Genomic DNA, 22210 nt, shown 5'->3' with positions numbered 1-22210 from the left:
CAGGGCAGGGGCCTCTCGGACCCCGGCAAGGCTAGGAGTCGCCAAATTTGCCGAATCCGTCAGTGAAGGGGACGTAGATCCCCCAACGACCAAGTCCCGATTGAAGGCAACAGCCCAACCTGAAGCAGAGAGACACCGCCACCGCCACGGCACCAGTTTCTCAGGGCCAGCGCCTGCGGGCAAAGTGTAGAGCTCCTCCGGCCCAGATTGTAGTCGGGGAGCGGGTAACCGGAGGGAATCCACCGCTACCACAAGTCAACCATAGGTGCAAGGAAGAGAGACATCACCGTCACCTACCGGGAGTGCAGGTGCAGCCGTCTGTGGGACCGTCCTACCAGCCGTTTGGTTTACCGTACAAACTGTGTCCACGTCTCAGGCTGAGTGAGTACCACAGTGCCGCAAGGCACAGCGCTGCCCCGCGCCCCTGCGCCCATCAGGTCCCGCACCTCACAAACCTTCACCGGGCCCCGGGATCACCAACCCCTGCCCACGGAGGGGCAACACAACACCTGGCTGCTCCGCATCACCATCCCCGGGATCCCCGTATTGAGCAGCGGTGGTGCAATCACCACAACCGTGGGTGGCGTCACGGACAATAATCATCCCCACACCCAACAACCCCCTTTCACTCACGGGCGAGGAGTGCCGCTCGAGAAACCCCCGGGGATCCGGCCTACGGCTCGAGCCACCACTGAGCAGCGGCCGCCGGACCCGAGCAGAAGGGGGTGAGCGCGGTGTGCCGACACCCTCCTCCCCGCCCGCGACAGAGACTGCCACAATCACTGTAAAATTCTGAACATGTCCTTCTGTCTGAAGACTGGATGGCAAGAGGACTTGCCAACCAGCTACTGATCGGCTTCAGCAGTGCACAAGAGACCAGTCACAGGCCATGCCTCTTTGCCACTGCAGAGCTAAAACCAATAAAGACAAAAAGCCCATTTTTTTAAAACAAAACCTTCAAAAGAGCACATTATATATACATATATAATCAGTCCCCTCTGAAAATTGCCTCTCATTAAGATTGTTCTGGTTGCCTATAGCAACCAGAGTGCAGCTTTCAGCATTAAAGCTGCTGAGATAAAGTGAAAGCTGAGCTCTGATTGGATGCTATGGACAATTAGACCCTTATGAAGCGTAACCAATAATGTATTCTTTATATGTCTATTCACTATATAACGCTGAAGCCGAGCCAGTGCATGTGTAGTACTATGTTAATGAAAACAGAGCACTGCGTATGCACCGGCCATCAACTGCGCCCACCAACACTAGCGTCATGGTGAGGGAGGGGATAGGCAAGGAACTGTTCGCCCCATCACACACGTCATGGTGAGGGAGGTCAGCAGCGTGCGGACATCACGTGACCTGAAGATGGCTGCGCCTGTATGCAGGCTGCTGACCGGCATGCTGTAGTGCAGGGCACAGGCTGTGTGGACTGGGGTTGAGGGATGCAAGGGTTTGGATTCTGTACTGGGGAGCTTGAACTCTTTGTGGAGGCTGCACGGTGCTGTGTGTTTAAAGAAGTTGGCAGTGGTGTTTCAGAGCAAGATGCCCAAGCAGCAGGAGGTGGAGGAGCTGCTGAAGCAGGTACAGCAGTGCGAGGTCCGGCTGAGTTCACTGACATAACTGCTGCTCTCTGTTATCTGCCAATACACACACACTCTCACATACACATGGCCAATTCACTGATGTTACCTGTGCAGATCACAAGGGTGTGCGCTTCTGTTCTCTGTTAACTGCCTATACATACACATTTATTTAAAAAATAAATAACTGAAAAGTGGGGAGTTCAATTATATTCGTCCCCTTTACTTTCAGTGCCACAAACTCACTCCAGAAGTTCATTGTGTAGCTCTGAATGATCCAATATTGTCCTAAATGACTGATGATGATAAATATAAGCCACTTGTGTGTAATAAAGTCTCCATATAAATGCTCTGTGATAGTCTCAGTGTTCTGTTTAAAGTGCGGATAGCATCATGGAGACCAGGGAACACAACAGGCAGATCCGTGATACTGTTGCGGAGAAGTTTAAAGCCGGATTTGGTTACAAAAAGATTTCCAAAACTTTAAACATCCCAAGGAGCACTGTGCAAGCGATCATATTGAAATGGAAGGAGTATCATACCACTGCAAATCTAACAAACTTTCATCTCAAACAAGGAGAAGACTGATCAGAGATGCAGCCAAGAGGCCCATGATCACTCACTCTGGATGAACTGCAGAGATCTACAGCTGAGGTGGGAGAGTCTGTCCATGTGACAACAATCAGTCATACACTGCACAAATCTGGCCTTTATGGAAAAGTGTCAAGAAGAAAGCAGTTTCTCAAAGATATCAATAAAAAGTGTTGCCTACAGTTTGCCACAAGCCACCTGGCAGACACACCAAAAATGTGGAAGAAGGTGCTCTGGTCAGATGAAACCAAAATCAAACTATTTGGGCACAATGCCAAACGATATGTTTGGCGTAAAAGCAACACAGCTCATCACCCTGAACACACCATCCCCACTGTCATACATGGTGGTGGCAGCATCATGGTTTGGGTCTGCTTTTCTTCAGCAGGGACAGGGATGATGGTTAAAATTGATTTGAAAATGGATGGAGCCAAATACAGTACCATTCTTGAAGAATTCCTGTTGGAGTCTGGAAAAGACCTGAGACTAGGACGGAGATTTGTCTTCCAACAAGACAATGATCCCAAACATAAAAGCAAAATCTACAGTGGAATGGTTCACAAATAAACGTATCCAGGTGTTAGAATGGCCAAGTCAAAGTCCAGACCTGAATCCAATCGAAAATCTGTGGAAAGAGCTGAAAACTGCTGTTCACAAACGCTCTCCAACCAACCTCACTCAGCTCGAGCTGTTTGCAAAGGAAGAATGGGCAAGAATTTCAGTCTCTCGATGTGCAAAACTGATAGAGACCTACCCCAAGCGACTTGCAGCTGTAATCGTAGCAAAAGGTGGCGCTACAAAGTATTAACTTAAAGGGGACAAACAATATTGCACGCCTCAATTTTCAGTTATTTATTTTTTTAAAAAAAGTTTAAAATAAGCAATAAATTTAGTTCAATTTCACAATTGTGCCCCACTTGTTGGTGTTTCTTCTCCATAACATTACAATTTTTATCTTTATGTTTGAAGCCTGAAATGTGGGAAAAGGTTGAAAAATTCAAGGGAGCCGAATACTTTCGCAAGGCACTGTATTTTTTTTTCCATTCACTATATAATGCTGAAAGTGAGGCACACACTGGCCATAGAGAAGATGGCGGCGGCCACTGCACAAACTTTAAAGGGGAGGAAAGCAGCCAGGGGGAAATAGATAAAAAAGAACCCCACACACAAAAATGCTAAATCATCGACACCCAGGCGTAGAATGGGTTTAACACTAGAAGTCCCAGAGAGGGGTCATTTAACATTTCTACCTTTGGAACCCAGAGACGGGTCGAATGACCTGAAGGATTTTAGCTAATATCCTATAATCACCGTCTTTTGTTCTGTAATTAAAGCCATTACTGTCGCATCACAGGAGGTTGTTGTTTTCCATTGAGTTTAGCCATTTAGTTTTTAGTTAGTTCTATTCAGTTTGGACTAAGGGTCATTTGACCCTCTTTCGGTACTTCAGGGGGAGCTCGAAATTTCTGGGACTTCTAGTGTTAATAGCCAGTCACTGTATAATGCTAAATGCCTCCTTCTGTCCAAAGTGTGCGCAGAGCTATATTCACATTGTAGTTGAATTCTTCAATAAAAAGACATTGTCTCTGTGAATATCACAAGACGTCACCAGTTTGTTTTGAATGATATACGCAGACACAGTGTCTTCAATAAAATGTTGTTGGATGCTAAAGTGGTGCCATTTTGTAAAGGATTCGGCTATAATATGAACATAGTATTGTGCATATGGCGGCCATAGGGATGATGGCGGCTGCCGCAGTGCAAAATTTAAAGAAAGGGTAGGAGAGCAGCCAGGCGAGGTATAAATAAAAAGACCCAACCCACAAAGTCCTATCCTGATGTTAAATGATCACCACATCGGGAGTACATGTTCAATAGTGAGTTTTTGTATAATATGAAGTTGAGAAGGGAGAAACACAGAGGCACCATTTGTCTACCCATTGTGCCATTGATTTATTGGATTTACAGATTTTTGGGTCATAATTAATAGCAGTTGGAACAATTTATAAAAGAAGAGCTGGTATACAGATATTGTTCCCAAATAGTATTATACTACTAATATACTATTATTGAAAATAGTAATAGACCGGTAGAAAGACAGATTCCTAAGCTTACAATGTGTAGAAAATATAAGGTATTACTGAGAATCAAATATTGTTCTGTACAACAAAAATGCTCAGTTTTAACATATTACGACGTATGTGACCAATGGGATTCTAAATTAGGTAAAAATGTGATGGAAAATCATGTTTTATAACTACCTGGAAAGGTATCCAAAGGTACCACAGGCTGAGCATGCTGACCAGTGCAAACCATAACTGCATCATAGATTTCTGTCTTTTTTTCTCCATTGTTTTCTGTAGTGACAAGCCACCGACCAGTGATTTGGAAATCAGAATGTTTCTCTACTCGGCAAACGCTGGTCTGAGTTAAAGACACAAATTAATAAAACAGAAGTGAGCTAAGATTAATAAGAGGCCTACTGTATTATTGCTAAAGTCCCATCACAGGACAATGTTGTCACTCATTTGGAACCGTGTGGTACCTCCGCAGTGTAAAAGAGGTGGACCAAGAGGAGGCTTAACTTCATAATCCAGGGTAGTTGAGAAACAGAGAAGACTTGAGCGAACATAATTTCCTAAATTTATGATTGGACTAGAGAGTGACATAGACCCCAATTCATCAAAGTGTTTATGCCCCCAAAAAGTGGACCAAAACACTTTGAAAAGTCATATATTTTTTGAGCAACGTGTATAATTGATTTTTGCAAATTTTGCCATTTTCATACCAGTGTTGGTCAGCACTGCCAAAATGGGAGGAACTGGGGAGGAACCGGCTCAGAACAGGCCTGCAATTAATAGGATGCACCTAATTCATTAAGTGGCATGTGCCTCTTTATGAATTAGACACATCTTATTTCTGCATATCCCTCATTAGGATTGGCATATGAAATAGCAGTTTCACTGAATCACAGCCAAAGTTTAAAGAAGTTTTCCTTTAATGCATTTCTTGTAAACCCATCAGCTTGCTATAAATAAAAATAATAAAACCAGCTATACTATCCGACCGCTGCGACAGTGCTGGTTTTTGTTAACCGGTTTCAGTGGTGATGTCATAACTAGAGAGCGTGTGACTGCAGCAGAAAAGCAATGGACTCAGTGTGGATGTCACAGTAGTCAGCACTACACTATGGAGCCCATTGAATTGCTGAAGCAGTCATGATCACTGGAGTTGTGACCTGACCACTGTAGCCTATTAATACATGGGAGCAGTGGCAGGTAGCTGTTACTGAACTAGACATCAGATAGCTGTTACTGGATGGTGTGACGCCCCAGAGTTATGGGGTACTCAGTCCCGGGCTGAATATGTACGGGGATACTGTGTCACGGTTGTGTAATGGACGATGCCCAGTTCCGTGACCCTGGGGGTCGCTTTTTAATGGGGAATATGTACAGGGGAGATAAGAGTTTATATTGTCACGCCACATGCGGGTTGTTGTTATGGTGATGGAACCGCCTCTGCACAGTCTGTTACCAGTGGGGCTGATGGTGATGGCAGTCTGGATGTTAGGCCCTCCGCAAGTAGGGCTGGACCCCAGGAGAGTGAATGGTGGGATCCAGCGCAGAAAGAAGGGAGACCACACGATGAGGATGCAGTGCAATTTCTGTTTTTAAGAACAAACAAAGGCAGAAACACTGGGCACTATTCAAACAAAGCAGTCCATCGCTTTTGTTTCAGCCGCTTACCCGAGGCAAAATATAGAGCTTGCTAGCACTATTTGGCAGTAGATTTCAGACCCTCCGTATGTGGTGCTCATTTCAAACAGTCCAGATCCATATCCATTTTAAACTTGAAGAAAATGAAAGGCACTCACCGGTCTTGCATTGAAAAAGGAATTTATTCCGACATCAAAAATGCGGGTGCAGGTAGTGAGGGAGGGGGAGCACAGAACATGCTGGACCACAGCTGTTTCGCGTCTCGCACAGACGCTTCTACGTAGAAGCGTCTGTGTGAGACGCGAAACAGCTATCGTCCAGCGTGTTGTGTACTCCCCCTTCCTCACTACCTGCACCCGCATTTTTGATGTCGGAATAAATTCCTTTTTCAATGCAAGATCGGTGAGTGCCTTTCATTTTCTTCAACTTCTGTTTTTACTCACGGTGGTGTTGAGGTGAGGCACTGAGGACGGCTGGTTCAGACCCCTGGTCCCTTTTGTCCCAGTGCCGGTGTGGTGGGTGACCTGGTAGTCTCTTTCCCCGGCACCTCTCACTGGTTGGTGGGACCCCATAGCTTGGAACGTTTGTTGGTCCCTTACTGTTTGTCGGCAGTCTCTCATCCGTACGGCGGGCAGTGCAAACCCTGTAGGGTCGGTGTTCTGTTCCGGTCCCTGGCTCAATCTTTACTGTTGCTGCCCCTGGATTCTTGGGTCAGTGAGGTCCGTGAAGGTCCCATCACTGTGCAGGTATTTGTCAGGTTGCCTGAAGCTGTCACCTGACCTAGGGCCTGTGCCCTGTCGGTGCTCTGGTTTCAGGGGTACCTGGCTATACCCTCCCTGGAAACCACTCTCCTATGCCACCTAGGTCACTGCTACACGACCCCGTCTGGATACACGTCCGTCCCCTTCAACTGTCACTACCGGACTCCTCTGTCTGACTGTCTGAGTGTCTGTCCCCTCCCACCGGCTTGCCGTCTAGTGGACTGGACTGGCTCCACCTCTGGGTGGCCATCCATTGGGTCACGGATAAGTCAGTCTTCCTTAATTGGGAGTGGGAAACTGAGGATGTTATGTGTTTTGGAGGTACCGGCACTGGTCTTCCAGGTCCCTGAGGGTAGGCCCTGCATCTTTGTCAGGATGCAGTACATAGTAGTGCCCTGAGAGGTTCAGGGGTGCTACAATGGGACATCAGATAGCTGTTACTGGATGGGACATCAGATAGCTGTCACTGCATGGGACATCAGATAGCTGTCATTAGATGGGATATCAGATAGCTGTCACTGGATGGGACATCAGATAGCTGTCACTGGATGGGACATTAGATAGCTGTCACTGGATGGGACATCAATTTAAAAGTTTATATACTCTAATGAGTGAACTTATTTCTACACATGTTTAGGTTACTATTGCTGTACACTATACTGTGTGTGTGTGTATATATATATATATATATATATAACTATATATATATATATATATATACAGTCACATGAAAAAGTTTGGGCACCCTTATCAATTTCTTGATTTGAACACTCCTAACTACTTTTTACTGACTTACTGAAGCACTAAATTGGTTTTGTAACCTCATTGAGCTTTGAACTTCATAGGCAGGTGTATCCAATCATGAGAAAAGGTATTTAAGGTGGCCACTTGCAAGTATTTCTCCTATTTGAATCTCCTATGAAGAGTGGCATCATGGGCTCCTCAAAACAACTCTTAAATGATCTGAAAACAAAAATTATTCAACATAGTTGTTCAGGGGAAGGATTCAAAAAGTTGTCTCAGAGATTTAAACAGAGTTTCCACTGTGAGGAACATAGTAAGGAAATGGAAGAACACAGGTACAGTTCTTGTTAAGCCCAGAAGTGGCAGGCCAAGAAAAATATCAGAAAGCCAGAGAAGACGAATGGTGAGAACAGTCAAGGACAATCCACAGTCCACCTCCAAAGACCTGCAGCTTCATCTTGCTGCAGATGGTGTCACTGTGCATCGGTCAACAATACAGCGCACTTTGCACAAGGAGAAGCTGTATGGGAGAGTGATGCGAAAGAAGCAGTTTCTTCAAGCACGCCACAAACAGTCGCCTGAGGTATGCAAAAGCACATTTGGACAAGCCAGTTACATTTTGGACCAAGGTTCTGTGGACTGATGAAACAAAGATTGAGTTATTTGGTCATACAAAAGGCGTTATGCATGGAGGCAAAAAAACACGGCATTCCAAGAAAAGCACTTGCTACCCACAGTAAAATTTGGTGGAGGTTCCATCATGCTTTGGGGCTGTGTGGCCAATGCCGGCACCGGGAATCTTGTAAAGGTTGAAGGTCGCATGGATTCAACTCAATATCAGCAGATTTTTGACAATAATGTGCAAGAATCAGTGACGAAGTTGAAGTTACGCAGGGGATGGATATTTCAGCAAGACAATGATCCAAAACACCGCTCCAAATCTACTCAGGCATTCATGCAGAGGAACAATTACAATGTTCTGGAATGGCCATCCCAGTCCCCAGACCTGAATATCATTGAAAATCTGTGGGATGATTTGAAGTGTACTGTCCATGCTCGGCAACCATCAAACTTAACTGAACTGGAATTGTTTTGTAAACAGGAATGGTGAAAAATACCTTCATCCAGGATCCAGGAACTCATTAAAAGCTACAGAATGCGACTAGAGTCTGTGATTTTTGCAAAAGGAGGATCTACAAAATATTAATGTCACTTTTATGTTGAGGTGCCCATACTTATGCACCTGTCAAATTTAGTTTAAATGCAGATTGCACATTTTCTGTTAGTACAATAAACCTCATTTCAATCCAGAAATATTACTGAGTCCATAATTTATTAGACATATGAAACTGAAATAGCTGTTGCAAAAACCCAAATTGTTATAAAGAAAAAAGGTTAACATTAACAGGGGTGCCCAAACTTTTTCATATGATTGTATGTGTGACGCCACTGGACTATTCAGGTTGTCACAGGGTACTGCACGCTCTTTCTCAACAGTGCAGAATTCAAACCCCCACGGTTCTGGGTCTCCATCCTGCAGTACTGCCTCCACCAGCATTCACAAATCCTAGTTACACCTCGCACCACACCTGTCAGGCACACCAGTAGGCTGCTTAAGCTGGAATAGGGCAGTTCACCTAGGGGTCAGACAGAGTGGTGGGAGGGGGGAAGTCAGCGAGGGAGGAAGTGCAGAGGAGAGCTGACAGGCAGAACAAAAGTAGCTCCCAGTGATAGAGGAGCTGGGAGTAGCAGCTCCCCAGAGTTCAGTGGTGGCCCCCGAGCTGTAAGGAGCTCGAGGAAGCTGGGAGTTGGAGCTCCCAGGGGAGAAGTAAACTAGATCACAGACGGTGGTCTGGACCTAGAGGAGTCGGACCCCTGGTCGCAGGGGATTGAGGCTAGGTGCCTGGGACCCATCAAGGAGGACGGCCAGCAGCCTGGTCCAATCACCGGTCCGGAACCGAAGAAACGACGGGGTACACGGACCCTAGGTCGAGGAGAAGCTTCAGGCAACCCGGCAATTAACCTGCGGAGGACAGGGCCTTTATGGACTGTTCCCACCAGCTCAGAGATCGGGAGCACTAGCGCAACGAGGGGGATAGGGCTTTCCTAGCAAGCAGCCCACTGAAATCCCAAGCATGAGCTCCTGAGAGCAGGCTCCTTCACTTAGCCACAGTGGGGTGCAGGGCCTGGATAGCTCCAAGCTACCGGGCCACAGCGGACAATCTAAAACTTAGTGCCAGGAGGCAGGTTATGGACCACGGGCAGCACTGTAGGGGACGGGACCCGGACGAGCTCCCCTCCAGAGGCAACGGCGTTCAGAGACTTGGTTTACCCTGTTATCAGCATCTGCTTCATTGCTGAGTGAATACCCGACTGACCCCTGCGCTGTGTCCCAGCATCACCATCCCGAGTCCCGGGGCTTACCCCTACCCGTGGAAGGTAACGTCATCTTGCTGCCCCACTCCATCACCCCGGGTACTCCCAACGGCAGCGGCGGTACTCTCAACTACCATACACCATGGGTGGCGTCACGAACTATACCAAATCCCTGTAAATACTTTTTTTTACATTTGAGTGTGGTCCCTAAGCCCCTGGGTCTGGACACCCTTGAGCCACGAACAACCCCCCCCCCGGATGCTGGGGCGGCACACACACACACACACACACACACACACACACACACATATATATATATATATATAAAAGCTGTTCCTAGCCAGCTAACGCTCGTCACGCCCATTCCTATGTAATTAACGCTGCTGGTGACTGATTATCTAAAGTTAATAATGACAACATTCAGTAGCGTTGAAGTGGTTGAATTACGTGTAAGGGAGGTTGATAATTGTCGACTGGCAATGAAAATGTGGTGTGAAAAATTCTGGGAGTTGCAGTTTAGCATTACGTGGCCTTTGTCTGTCATTGGCTGAATCAGCTCAGCTTTAGATGTGTGAGTGTGCAACTCCCTGCATTTTTCACGTCATGTTTTTGTTGCCAGTCGACAATTATCAAATTCCTTTACACGTAATTCAACCACTTCAACGCTACTGAACGTTGTCATTATCAACTTTAGTTTAATTAATTAACAGCAGCGTTAATTACATAGGAATGGGCGTACCAAGAGATAGCTGGCTTGGAACAGCTAGTATATATATATATGTGCTTACTGATCACACCTGAACCTGGCTGCAGGACATCAACGAAAGCGTGACGTGAAAAATGCTGGGAGTTGCAATTTAGCATTACGCGGCTTTTGCCTGTCATTGGCTGAATCAGCTCAGCTTGAGATGTGTAAGTGTGCAATGTACGGTAGATGCTAAAGTGTACGGACTGCTGACAGGTATGACGTAACTTGTCATGTGATAGGACGTGTTCAAAGTGCAGCCTGATGTTGCCAGCCCGACCTTTCCAGACAGAAAAACAATGTTTATTCTAAGTCCATGTGGGTATAGAGTTGATAATAGAAGTGGGGGGTCTGGGGGTAAGACTCCCAAATGGTAGGGTGCAGGGGGGGTGAAGCCCCCCTTGCATGATTATAGTGGATAGGAAAAAACATTGCCATGCCCCCAACTCAAACAGTCACGCTCATCAAGCCATTATGTATGTAGGACTCTGCTGTGCTGGTTACAGGATTTGTCTATGTGCTTACAGGACCTCTGACGATGTCACATGGAGGGGAGGAGTCAGGGGGGTCACATAGTCAGCTCCTCAGTATGCAGGATTCTTACCTTAAATTTGATGTATTGTAACAACTTAAAGTGTTCTGTATAGAGCTTGATGTATTCCAAATATTTGCAATGTGGCAGGTAGTTCGGGAAATCGTCCGGCATTGGAAAATCGCTAAAACACATAATTTCTTTGGAAACATTGGTAACCAAAGAGTTGTAGATGCTGGCTCTGCCATCTTCTGTTTCATCCTGAAATATAAAAGTTTTATTATATTTTTCGAATGAAGAGTTCTGCAGGTGATCAGATGCAACAACGCAGACAATGAGGCGGCAACAGTGACTGAACTAACAATGGTTTATTGCAGTGAAGGAAATCATTATTTGATCTCTTGCTGATTTTATAAGTTTGCCGACTGACAAAGACATGAACAGTCTATAATTTTAAGGGATTTAAACAGTGAGAGATAGAATATCCAATTTAAAACCCCAAAAATTGCATTGTATAAATGTATTTGCATTTTGCAGAGAGAAATAAGTATTTGATCCCTCTAGCAGACTAGACTTAATATGGCAAAACCCTTGTTGGCAAGCACAGCAGTCAACTTTTTGTAGTTGATGATGACGTTTGCACACATGTCAGGATAAGTTTTGGTCCACTCCTCTTTGCAGGTCATCTCTAATTCATTAAGAATTTGAGGCTGTTGCTTAGCAACTCAGAGCTTCAGCTCCCTCCCTAGGTTTTCTATGGGATTAAGGTCTGGAGACGGGCTAGGCCACTCCATGACATTAATGTGCTTCTTTTTGAGCCACTCCTTTGTTGTCTTGGCTGTATGTGTTAGGTCATTCTCATGCTGAAAAACCCAGCTATGACCCATTTTTAATGTCCTGGTGGAGGGAAGGAGGTTGTCACTCAGGATTTTACGGTACAAAGCTCCATCCATTGTCCCATTGATGCGGTGAAATAGTCATGTACCTTAGCAGAGAAATATCCCCAAAACATAAAGTTTCCACCTCCCATACTTGACAGTGGGGATGGTGTTCTTTGGGTCATATGCAGCATTTCTCTTCTTCCAAACACGGCGAGTTGCGTTAAGGCCAAAAAGCTCAATTTTTGTCTCATCTGACCACAGCATCTTCTCCCAATCACTCTCAAAATTATCCAGGTGTTCATTGGCAAACTTCTGACTGGCCTGCACATGCGTCTTCTTGAGCTCTGGGACTTTGCTGGCACTACAGGATTTTAAGCCATTATTGCGTAATGTGTTACCAATAGTTTTCATGGTGACAGTTGTCCCAGCTGCCTGGAAATCATTAACAAGTTCTCCCCGTATAGTTTTAGGCTGATCTCTCACCTTCCTCATGATCCTGGAGACCCCATGAGGTGAGATTTTGCATGGAGCCCCAGATCGATGTCAATTGACACTCATTTTGTATTTCTTCCATTTTCTTATTATTGCACCAACAGTTGTCTCCTTCTCACGCAGAATCTTACTTATGGTTTTGTAGCCCACTCCAGCCTTGTGCAGGTCTATGATCTTGTCCCTCACATCCATAGAAAGCTGTTTGCTCTTGTCCATGTTGTAGAGGATAGAGACTGACTGATTGATTAATTGAGTCTGTGGATAGAAGTCTTTTATACAGGTGACAATTTAAGATGGCTGTTTTTAATACAGGTAGTTGATTACTAGTGTCTAAGTAATCTGTAGGAGCCAGAACTCTTAATGGTTGGTAGGGGATCAAATACTTATTTCTCTCTGCAAAATGCAAATAATTTTATAGGATTTATACAATGTGATTTTCTGGATTTTATTTTGGATATTCTATCTCTCACTGTTAAAATTAACCGACCCTTAAAATTATAGACTGTTCATGTCTTTGTCAGTGGCAAACTTACAAAAGCAGCAAGGGATCAAATACTTATTTCCTTCACTGTAGCTATATACATATCAAGGATTAGCACTTTAAGTATAGGCCCCTTTACACACTGAGACTTTCTAGCGAACCCACCAGCGATTCCAACCTGGCTGGGATCGCTACAAAGTCTCTGGTGAGCTGTCAAACAGTCAAACCTGGCCAACGATGCAACAGCGATCCGGACCTGCAGAGCGACTTAGCTAGTCAAATACTGGAAATGAGTGATGTGTCACAATATCTGTCAATCACTATTCTCTGTCAGTCGGTCTCTCCCTCTCAGTCTCTATTCTCTCTCTGTCGGTCCGTCACTATCTCTGTCCCTCTCTCACAGTCTGTCGGTCATTTTCCCCTCCTCTCTCATACTCACCGTTCCCCCGATCCCCGGCGCGGCGCTGCACGGCATTCACACTGCTCCGGCGGCTTTTCCTCTTTTGAAAAAGCCGGCCGCTCATTAAACAATTTCGTATTCCCTACTTTCCCCGCCCACAGGCGCCTATGATTGGTTGCAGTGAGACACGCCCCCACGCTGAGTGACAGGTGTCTCACTGCACCCAATCACAGCAGCCGGTGGGCGTGTCTATACTGTGCAGTGAAATAAATAATTAAAAAAAACGGCGTGCGGTCCCCCCCAATTTTAATGCCAGCCAGATAAAGCCATACGGCTGAAGGCTGGTATTCTCAGGATGGGGAGCTCCACGTTATGGGGAGCCCCCCAGCCTAACAATATCAGTCAGCAGCCGCCCAGAATGGCCACATACATTAGATGCGGCTGTTCTGGGACAGTACCCGGCTCATCCCGAATTGCCCTGGTGCGTTGGCAAATCGGGGTAATAAGGAGTTATTGGCAGCCCATAGCTGCCAATAAGTCCTAGATTAATCATGTCAGGCGTCTCCCCAAGAAACCTTCCATGATTAATCTGTAAATTACAGTAAATAAACACACACAACTGAAAAAATCATTTATTAGAAATAAAAAACACAAATACATTCCCTCATCACCAATTTAATCAGCCCCAAAAAGCCCTCCTTGTCCGGCGTAATCCACGGACCTCCAGCGTCGCTTCCAGCTGTGCTGCATGCAGGTGACAGGAGCAGCAGAATACACCGCCGTTCCGGTCACCTCCAGGCAGCTAATGAAGACAGCCGCGCGATCAGCTGCTGTCACTGAGGTTACCCGCTGTCACTGGATCCAGCAGTGGCCGTGGGTAACCTCAGTGACAGCTCAGCTGATCAGATTAATTGAGTTTATATTTTGATAGATCGGGCATTTATGAAAGCGGCAATACCAAATGCATGTATATTTTTTATTTTTTTAACCCTTTAATTTTCAATGGGGCGAATGGGGGGAAATTTGAACTTTTAGGGTTTTATATTTTTTGACATTTTTTTTTACCTTTTTTTATTTTACTAGTCCTTTTTAGGGACTATAAGGATCAGCAGTCTGACCGCTATTTCACATGCGGATCCACCTGCACCAGCTAGGCACACATGTGTGCTGTACAAAGCAACCGACATGTGTGGGAATCACCGCAGGCTCACCGCAGCAGCCGGTGGTGATCACCCTTCATGATTTAGGACATACCATTATGTCCTCAATCATGAAGGGGTTAATTTAACAATACTATAAAGTGTACAGGCCATAGTGAAGTCAAAGACGTTACTCTCTAGGCTGTAAGTTCAACTCAGGGGTTTCCTCACACACTATCCAGGCTGGCCGCCTCTGCTCTCTGATGTTCAGCCTAAGTCCTCACTCAATACCGTGTATCTGCACATGAAGCAATGGCCCAGCTCTGGACCTTGCCAGCCATAGTCTGTGGCTTGACCACAAAGTCGGGGCTCTCAGGACCTTCTACTGGTATGGATTATGGCTGTGATCCAGGTGCAGGTTTCAGGCTTCTACTGGAATGGGTCACAGATCTTCCCCTCAGCTAGGGTCATCAATCTCCCTTTCTCCTTAGGTCACAGATCTTCCTCTCAGCTCAGATCTTCCAGGGACTCTAGCCACTCTTTGACCCTTCACTGGCCACTTCACTGACACCTGTCTTTACTCATCTGGGTTCAGGCACCACCTTCTTCTCAAACTGGCTTGGCTATGCCTTTTATATTTAGTAACTACATCACAGGTGTCACCTGACCTGACATCCCCTCCTACTCCTTCCCCAAAGGAAAAACGCAGTCTATTCTTTAGTTCTTGTTTCTAATATTTCCGGCAATGTTTTCTGTTTTCACCCAGCAGTTGGCGATGTTTATTTGTAGACGTTTCTGCATCCCCTTATGCTAGTCACCCGTACTCTGGAAAGATCTATATATTTTTATGTCCCATAATTAATAGACACATTACTATTAAATTGCACAAAAGATAATTTTTTTTTTAAATTTAAATCAGAAAAGAATTCATAGTCTCATTGCTTGTAGAGTAAAGTATCCTTAGTCTCACTACTCTCATAGGAAAATATCAGTAAACTTTCTTTCCTCTAGAGTTAGAGAATGCCTTCTTGTCACCATTGCAGGCCTAGGTGTAAAAAGATTAGAAACATCTGTCCTGTCCCTTCATATATTTGCAAATTTTAGTACGATCGCCATCAAATCTTTGTTTTTCAAGAGCATATTTTACTGGGACTAAGCTACTGGGTGCTTGTGACCACCAGCACTGGAAACCAGAGGTGGATGTTAAACGATATAATCAAAAGAACAACGGAGAGTAACTAACAGCGACATATGGTCACAGGAAACTTTTTTTTTGTATTTCATCTGAAAAAATGATCTAAAAGAGAAAATAAATAGTTACCTGTAATACAATTCGATGACTGTGGTAAGTATACGTAGAGAGGTTGGGCACTCACCTTGAACCTCCAGAGGCCTCCAAAATCTTCACCTTTTTCAAAGCAAGTAGGCTCAAGCCCTTCCTCTACACAAGCCTTGATAGCTCCCAAGCCACTAAGCCCAGCTCCAATGATGGCCACTGTTTTCACCATAGTTTTATCTACAACATGATGAGAAGTTCATATACAATAAATTGTAAATTCACACACACACACATATATATAAATAAATTTTATAATATATATATATATATATATATATATATATATAAAAATAGCTAGAAAAGAAATGGGTTCTGATATTTATTTCTGTATTCTGCTTTTTATGATATTTGTGCAACTTAAGATCTCGAAAAAATAAGTGATTACTTATCAATATAGGCCTCAAAAGGAACCCAAAGAGCCACCTCTCCCGCAAGCCTACAAGCCTCAACAACCCTCAGACCAGTCCACCACTCCGCAACCAGCTCTGTCCTCTCCTCCTGTATCCTCACCCATCCCCTGTAGACTGTGAGCCCTCACGGAAAGGGTCCTCTCTCCTCCTGTATCCTCGCCCATCCCCTGTAGACAGTGAGCCTTCGCGGGCAGGGTCCTCTCTCCTCCTGTACCAGTCTTTTTTTGTAATGTTCATGATTATTGTACTTGTTTTTATGTATACCCTTTTCACTTGTAAAACACCATGGAATAAATGGTGCTATAATAATAAATAATAATCTTAAGATTGTAGAATTTCCCAATATACTTCATGTCACCTTCTCGCAGATCTCTGCCTTCATTTTCAGTTTGCTTTCAGATCTGTCCTGTTGTGATGGCTATGGCTTGGTCGAAGATGCACTGTTGATTAGTGCTGAGCGAGTATGCTTGTCATTACTCGGTACTCGCACGAGTATCACTGTACTCGGGCTACTCGGCGGGGACCGAGTAATCTCGCGATACTCGTGCTGTACTCGTGGTCTTCATTTCTGCATGTTGGCGCTCTTTTGAGAGCCAGCCCTCATGCAGGGATTGTCTGGCAGACCACTGCAATGCCACAGCCCTGTTAGTTATGGAATTGCAGTGATTGGCCGGCCTGCACAGCGTGACCGAGCCTTTATACCGGCGGGCGCGCTGTGCTCTGCACACAGCCATCCAGACAGTCAGTGCAGGGAGAGTGTTGCTGCTTCAGGGAAAGGATTGCGGCCCTTTATAGTTATTTCCGTAGCAGGGCTGCAAACAGTATGACCAGAAGTCCTTCTCAGGACTATTATAGTTGTATACAGGCAGGCAGGGTATAGCCAGGTCGGAGTACAGGAGAATAGTCCTTCTCAGGACTATTGTTGCTGTATAGAGGCAGGGCAGGCAGGGTATAGCCAGGTCGGAATACAGGCTAGTGACCAGAAGAGTCCTTCTCAGGACTATTGTAGCTGTATACAGGCAGGCAGGCAGGGTATATAGCCATTCCTAGTGGTGACCGTATACCAGGCTTCATCATATCTGGGGCTGGTGTACACAGTCTAAAACAGTCCTGATAGTGTCAGACTTCAGTAATTGTCGCTCCTAAAAACCTGTTAGGTTCTTAGTGCGTCCGTGCTTGCATTTAAAAACCGCACGTGTGTGCCTGTCGGTGGCAGCGTACAGGTGCACGTTTTGCACAAACTAGTATATAACGCACAAGTATAGTGAATAATACACGTCAGTCAGCAGTGTCTGATAGTGTCAGACTTCTCAGTAATTGTCGCTCCTAAAAACCGGTTAGGTTCTTAGTGCGTCCGTGCTTGCATTTAAAAACCGCACCTGTGTGCCTGTCGGTGGCAGCGTACAGGTGCACGTTTTGCACAAACTAGTATATAACGCACAAGTATAGTGAATAATACACGTCAGTCAGCAGTGTCTGATAGTGTCAGACTTCTCAGTAATTGTCGCTCCTAAAAACCTGTTAGGTTCTTAGTGCGTCCGTGCTTGCATTTAAAAACCGCAAGTGTGTGCCTGTCGGTGGCAGCGTACAGGTGCACTTGTGTGCGTTTTGCACAAACTTGGATATAACGCACAAGTCTAGTGAATACACGTCAGCACAGCATTGCAAAATGCGCAAGGGCGTTGGCAACGAACAAGGAAGTGGACGTGATGGTGGTGCAGGCAGAGACCGAGGTCGTGTGCAAGCTCTAATTTCGCCACAACAAAGGGCCACATCTACTCGCTCGCACGTCCTGTCCCAAATTCTTGGGGACCGCAGCAGTACACCGCTCTTGAACCAAGACCAGTGTCAACAGGTTGTTAGTTGGATAGCGGATAATGCTTCCAGTCAGATTGGCACCACCACAAACACTCTGTCTTCCACACGGTCAAGTGTCAGTAGCCGTGATACTGCACCGCACATTTCAGAACCTGATCCTCCTTCCTACCACAAGGCTGAGTACACGTCCTCGGACATTACTGATCCCACACTTGGACACTCGGAAGAGCTGTTCACGTTTCCATTCGCACATTCTGGCCTCTCGCCAGCTCATGTTGAAGTGGGTCATGAGGAGATCGTATGTACAGATGCTCAAATGTTTGAGCAGCCACGTTCTCATGAAGTTGGCAACGTGTCTCAACAAGGGGTGGACGATGATGAGACACAATTGTCAGGAAGTCAGGAGGAGGAGCAGGGTGCGGAAGAGGAAGACGACGTGGTGGATGATCCAGTAACTGACCCAACCTGGCAGGAGGATATGCAGAGCGAGGACAGCAGTGCACAGGGGGAGGGAGGCGTAGCAACCCAACAGGCAGTAAGAAGCAGGGTGGTGGCTCCAGGCAGAAGTCAGGCAACCGTTCCCCGGAACAACAACACGAAACAAGGTGCCTGTACAAATGTTAGGTCTTCACGAATCTGGCAGTTTTTTAAGTTGGCTCCAGATGATTCTAAAAAGGCCATTTGCAACACCTGCCATGCCAGCATCAGCAGGGGTACCAAAACTAGCAGCCTGACCACCACCAGCATGATCAGGCACATGTCAGCCAAGCACCCGACTTTGTGGGAAGTACAACAGAGTCGAGGAGCAGTGCTTGCTGATGTCACTGCTACGTCTTTGCTTGTTGTGCATGCGAGCCAATCCCCTGTCCATGCTGCCTGTGACAAGCCTCCTCCGGCCCTGCACCTGCAGTTGCCTACGCAGAAATAACACCATCATCAAGCACATCCTTGTCCCAGCACAGCGTTCAGTTATCCATTCAGCAAACCTTTGAACACAGGCGCAAATACACTGCCAACGCCCCACATGCCACACTTCTAAATGCTAACATTTCGCGACTGCTTGTGGTGGAAATGTTGCCTTTTAGGCTGGTGGAGACAGAAGCATTCTGCGACATGATGGCGGCAGCTGTCCCACGTTACTCGGTCCCCAGCCGCCACTATTTCTCCCGGTGTGCCGTCCCCGCATTGCATAACCATTTGTCACAAAACATCACACGTGCCCTGAACAACGCTGTTTCAGCCAAAGTCCACCTAACCACAGACACGTGGACAAGTGCTTGTGGGCAAGGCCGCTACATCTCATTGACGGCACACTGGGTTAATATTGTGGAAGCTGGGACCCAGTCTGAGCTAGGGACGGAACACGTCCTTCCCACACCAAGGTTTTCAGGCCCTACGTCAGTCAAGGTTTCACCCACACTCTACAGCTCCGGAATGTCATGCTCTTCAGCCTCCTCCTCCTCCTGCGCATCCTCATCCACTTTACCCTCCACACCAGTCCCAAGCTGGAAGCACTGCCTCGGCGAAGCGGCAACAGGCTGTGCTGAAGCTAATCTGCATAGGTGACAAACCCCACAATGCAGAAGAGGTGTGGACAGCTCTGAAACAGCAGGCAGATCACTGGCTCACACCTCTGAACCTAAAGCCAGGAAAGGTCATGTGTGACAATGACCGGAACCTGGTGGCGGCTTTGAAGCGAGGCCAGCTGACACATGTTCCATGCGTGGCCCATGTGCTCATCCTCGTGGTTCAGCGGTTTCTAAAGTCGTAACCAGAGCTGTCTGATCTGCTGGTAAAAGTTCGCCGCCTGTCTGCACATTTTCGAAAGTCACCTACTGCTTCAGCCGGCCTTGCCGGCTTTCAGCGCCGTTTGCATCTTCCGGCTCACAGACTGGTGTGTGATGTCCCCACGCGTTGGAATTCAACTCTGCACATGTTGGTCAGGATATGTGAGCAGAAGAGGGCAGTTGTTGAGTACCTGCATCACCTAAGCCGTCGAGAAATGGGTCCAACTCCACACATAACACCTGAGGAGTGGAGATGGATGTCCGACCTATGTAGCATCCTCCAAAACTTTGAGGACTCCACCAAGATGGTGAGTGGTGATGACGCCATTATTAGCGTCACCATACCGCTTCTCTGCCTTCTAAAACGGTCTCTGCTCAAAAACAAACACGATGCATTGCAGGCGGAGCGCGATGAGTTGGAGCAAGAAACAGTAGTGGGTGTGGGTGATAACACACAGCCGAGCCTCGTCTCATCACAACGTGCAGTGGAGGACTATGACGAGGAGGAGGATGAAGACATGGAGCAACTCTCCGGCCAAATTGAGGATATGACATGCACACCAGTCATATCCTCGGTTCAGCGTGGCTGGCCAGAGGACAGGGTAGATGAGGAGGAGGAGGAGGAGGACAGCATGTTCAGTCATCGTGTTCGTCAGGATACTGAAGTACTGGCTGTTAAGAGTCTGGCGCACATGGCTGACTTTATGGTAAGCTGCCTGTCTCGTGACCCTCGCGTTAAGAACATCTTGGCCGACAATCATTACTGGTTGGTAACACTGTTAGACCCACCCTACAAGGAGAACTTTATGTCTCTTATTCCCGAGGTGGAGAGGTCAGCCAAAATGCAGCAGTTCCGGAAGGCCATAGTCACGGAAGTAGGCAAAGCATTCCCCTCACAAAACGCTAGCGGCATAGGTCAGGAATCAGTGGACAACCAAGGCGTACAGCCGAGAGGGGCACAAGTCCAATCCGCCAGAGGTAGGGGAACAGTCTTTATGATGTGGGACAGTTTTCTCAGCCCCTCACGTACCACAGCCCCTGAGGTGCGGGGTAGTGCCACAAGAAATCCTAAGTTTGCCCAGATGCTCAAGGAGTACCTTGCAGATCGAACAACTGTACTCCGACATTCCTCTGTGCCTTACAATTATTGGGTATCCAAGCTGGACACGTGGCATGAATTGGCTCTCTACGCCTTGGAAGTCCTGGCCTGCCCTGCCGCTAGCGTTTTGTCAGAGCGTGTTTTTAGTGCCGCAGGTGGAATCATTACAGATAAACGCACCCGCCTGTCAACTGAAAATGCTGACAGGCTGACTCGGATCAAGATGAACAAGGGTTGGATTGGGCCAGACTTCACCACACCACCAGCAAATGAGAGCGGAATTTAAAGTTTGTAACGGGAATTTGCCATGTACCTCCATTCACCCATGGGTATACACTTCTGGACTTTGGCTAATCGCTGGACTGCTCCTCCTTCTTTTCATGCGCCACCATGATGACCGTTACAATAGTTAGGCCGTTGTTTCAGGTATACCCCCAGTGATAAATTTTTTCGCCCATTCTTTCAGAATGGACATTACAACGACAGGAGACCCGCTCTTTTGCAATGGGAACAATGTTTTGAGGCCCTCATGCACATCTCTATCCAGGGACAATGTGGAGCCTCCCAATTTTTGGCTGCCCTGCCTAAGGGCTATACTACAATAGACCCACTTCCTTACAATGGGCACTTCAGGTTTACAGGCCCTCATGTACGTCTCTATCCAGGGGCAATGTGGAGCCTCCCAATTTTTGGCTGCCCTGCCTAAGGGCTATACTACAATAGACCCACTTCCTTACAATGGGCACTTCTGGTTTACAGGCCATCATGCATGTCTCTATCCAGGGACAATGTGGAGCCTCCCAGTTTTTGGCTGCCCTGCCTAAGGGCTATACTACCTGCCGCCCCACCACCGTGCGGAGCTGCCGCCCCACCACCGTGCGGAGCTGCCGCCCCACCACCGTGCGGAGCTGCCGCCCCACCACCGTGCGGAGCTGCCGCCCCACCACCGTGCGGAGCTGCCGCCCCACCACCGTGCGGAGCTGCCGCCCCACCTACACCCCACCTACTGTCTCCTCCCCATAATCCTATAGAATGTAAGCCCGCAAGGGCAGGGCCCTCTTCCCTCTGTACTAGTCTGTCTACTGTAACTTGTATATGTATTTTGTATGTAACCCCCTTCTCATGTACAGCACCATGGAATCAATGGTGCTCTATAAATAAATAATAATAATAATAATAATAATAATACTACAATAGACCCACTTCCTTACAATGGGCACTTCTGGTTTACAGGCCATCATGCACGTCTCTATCCAGGGACAATGTGGAGCCTCCCAATTTTTGGCTGTCCTGCCAAACGGCTATACTACAATAGA

General features: G+C 46.7%; 1 protein-coding gene across 1 annotated transcript in view; it reads right to left on the bottom strand.

The window, feature by feature from the left end:
* The window catches only part of LOC142249369 (dimethylaniline monooxygenase [N-oxide-forming] 2-like), a 46835-nt gene extending 30886 nt beyond the window's left edge, over positions 1–15949 (bottom strand). The window contains exons 1-3 of the mRNA XM_075321002.1: positions 15818–15949; positions 11121–11309; positions 4436–4598 (exon numbers count right to left, since the gene is read on the bottom strand). Of these exons, the coding sequence (XP_075177117.1) occupies positions 4436–4598; positions 11121–11309; positions 15818–15949 (484 nt within the window). The remainder of the gene's footprint in view (positions 1–4435; positions 4599–11120; positions 11310–15817) is intronic.
* Positions 15950–22210: the final 6261 nt, after the last annotated feature.

This window comes from Anomaloglossus baeobatrachus, chromosome 8 (genome assembly GCF_048569485.1).
Source record: "Anomaloglossus baeobatrachus isolate aAnoBae1 chromosome 8, aAnoBae1.hap1, whole genome shotgun sequence".
Taxonomy (NCBI): Eukaryota; Metazoa; Chordata; class Amphibia; order Anura; family Aromobatidae; genus Anomaloglossus; species Anomaloglossus baeobatrachus.
The sequence above is the reverse complement of the archived record's forward strand: the minus strand, read 5'-3'. Positions and strand labels throughout refer to the sequence as shown.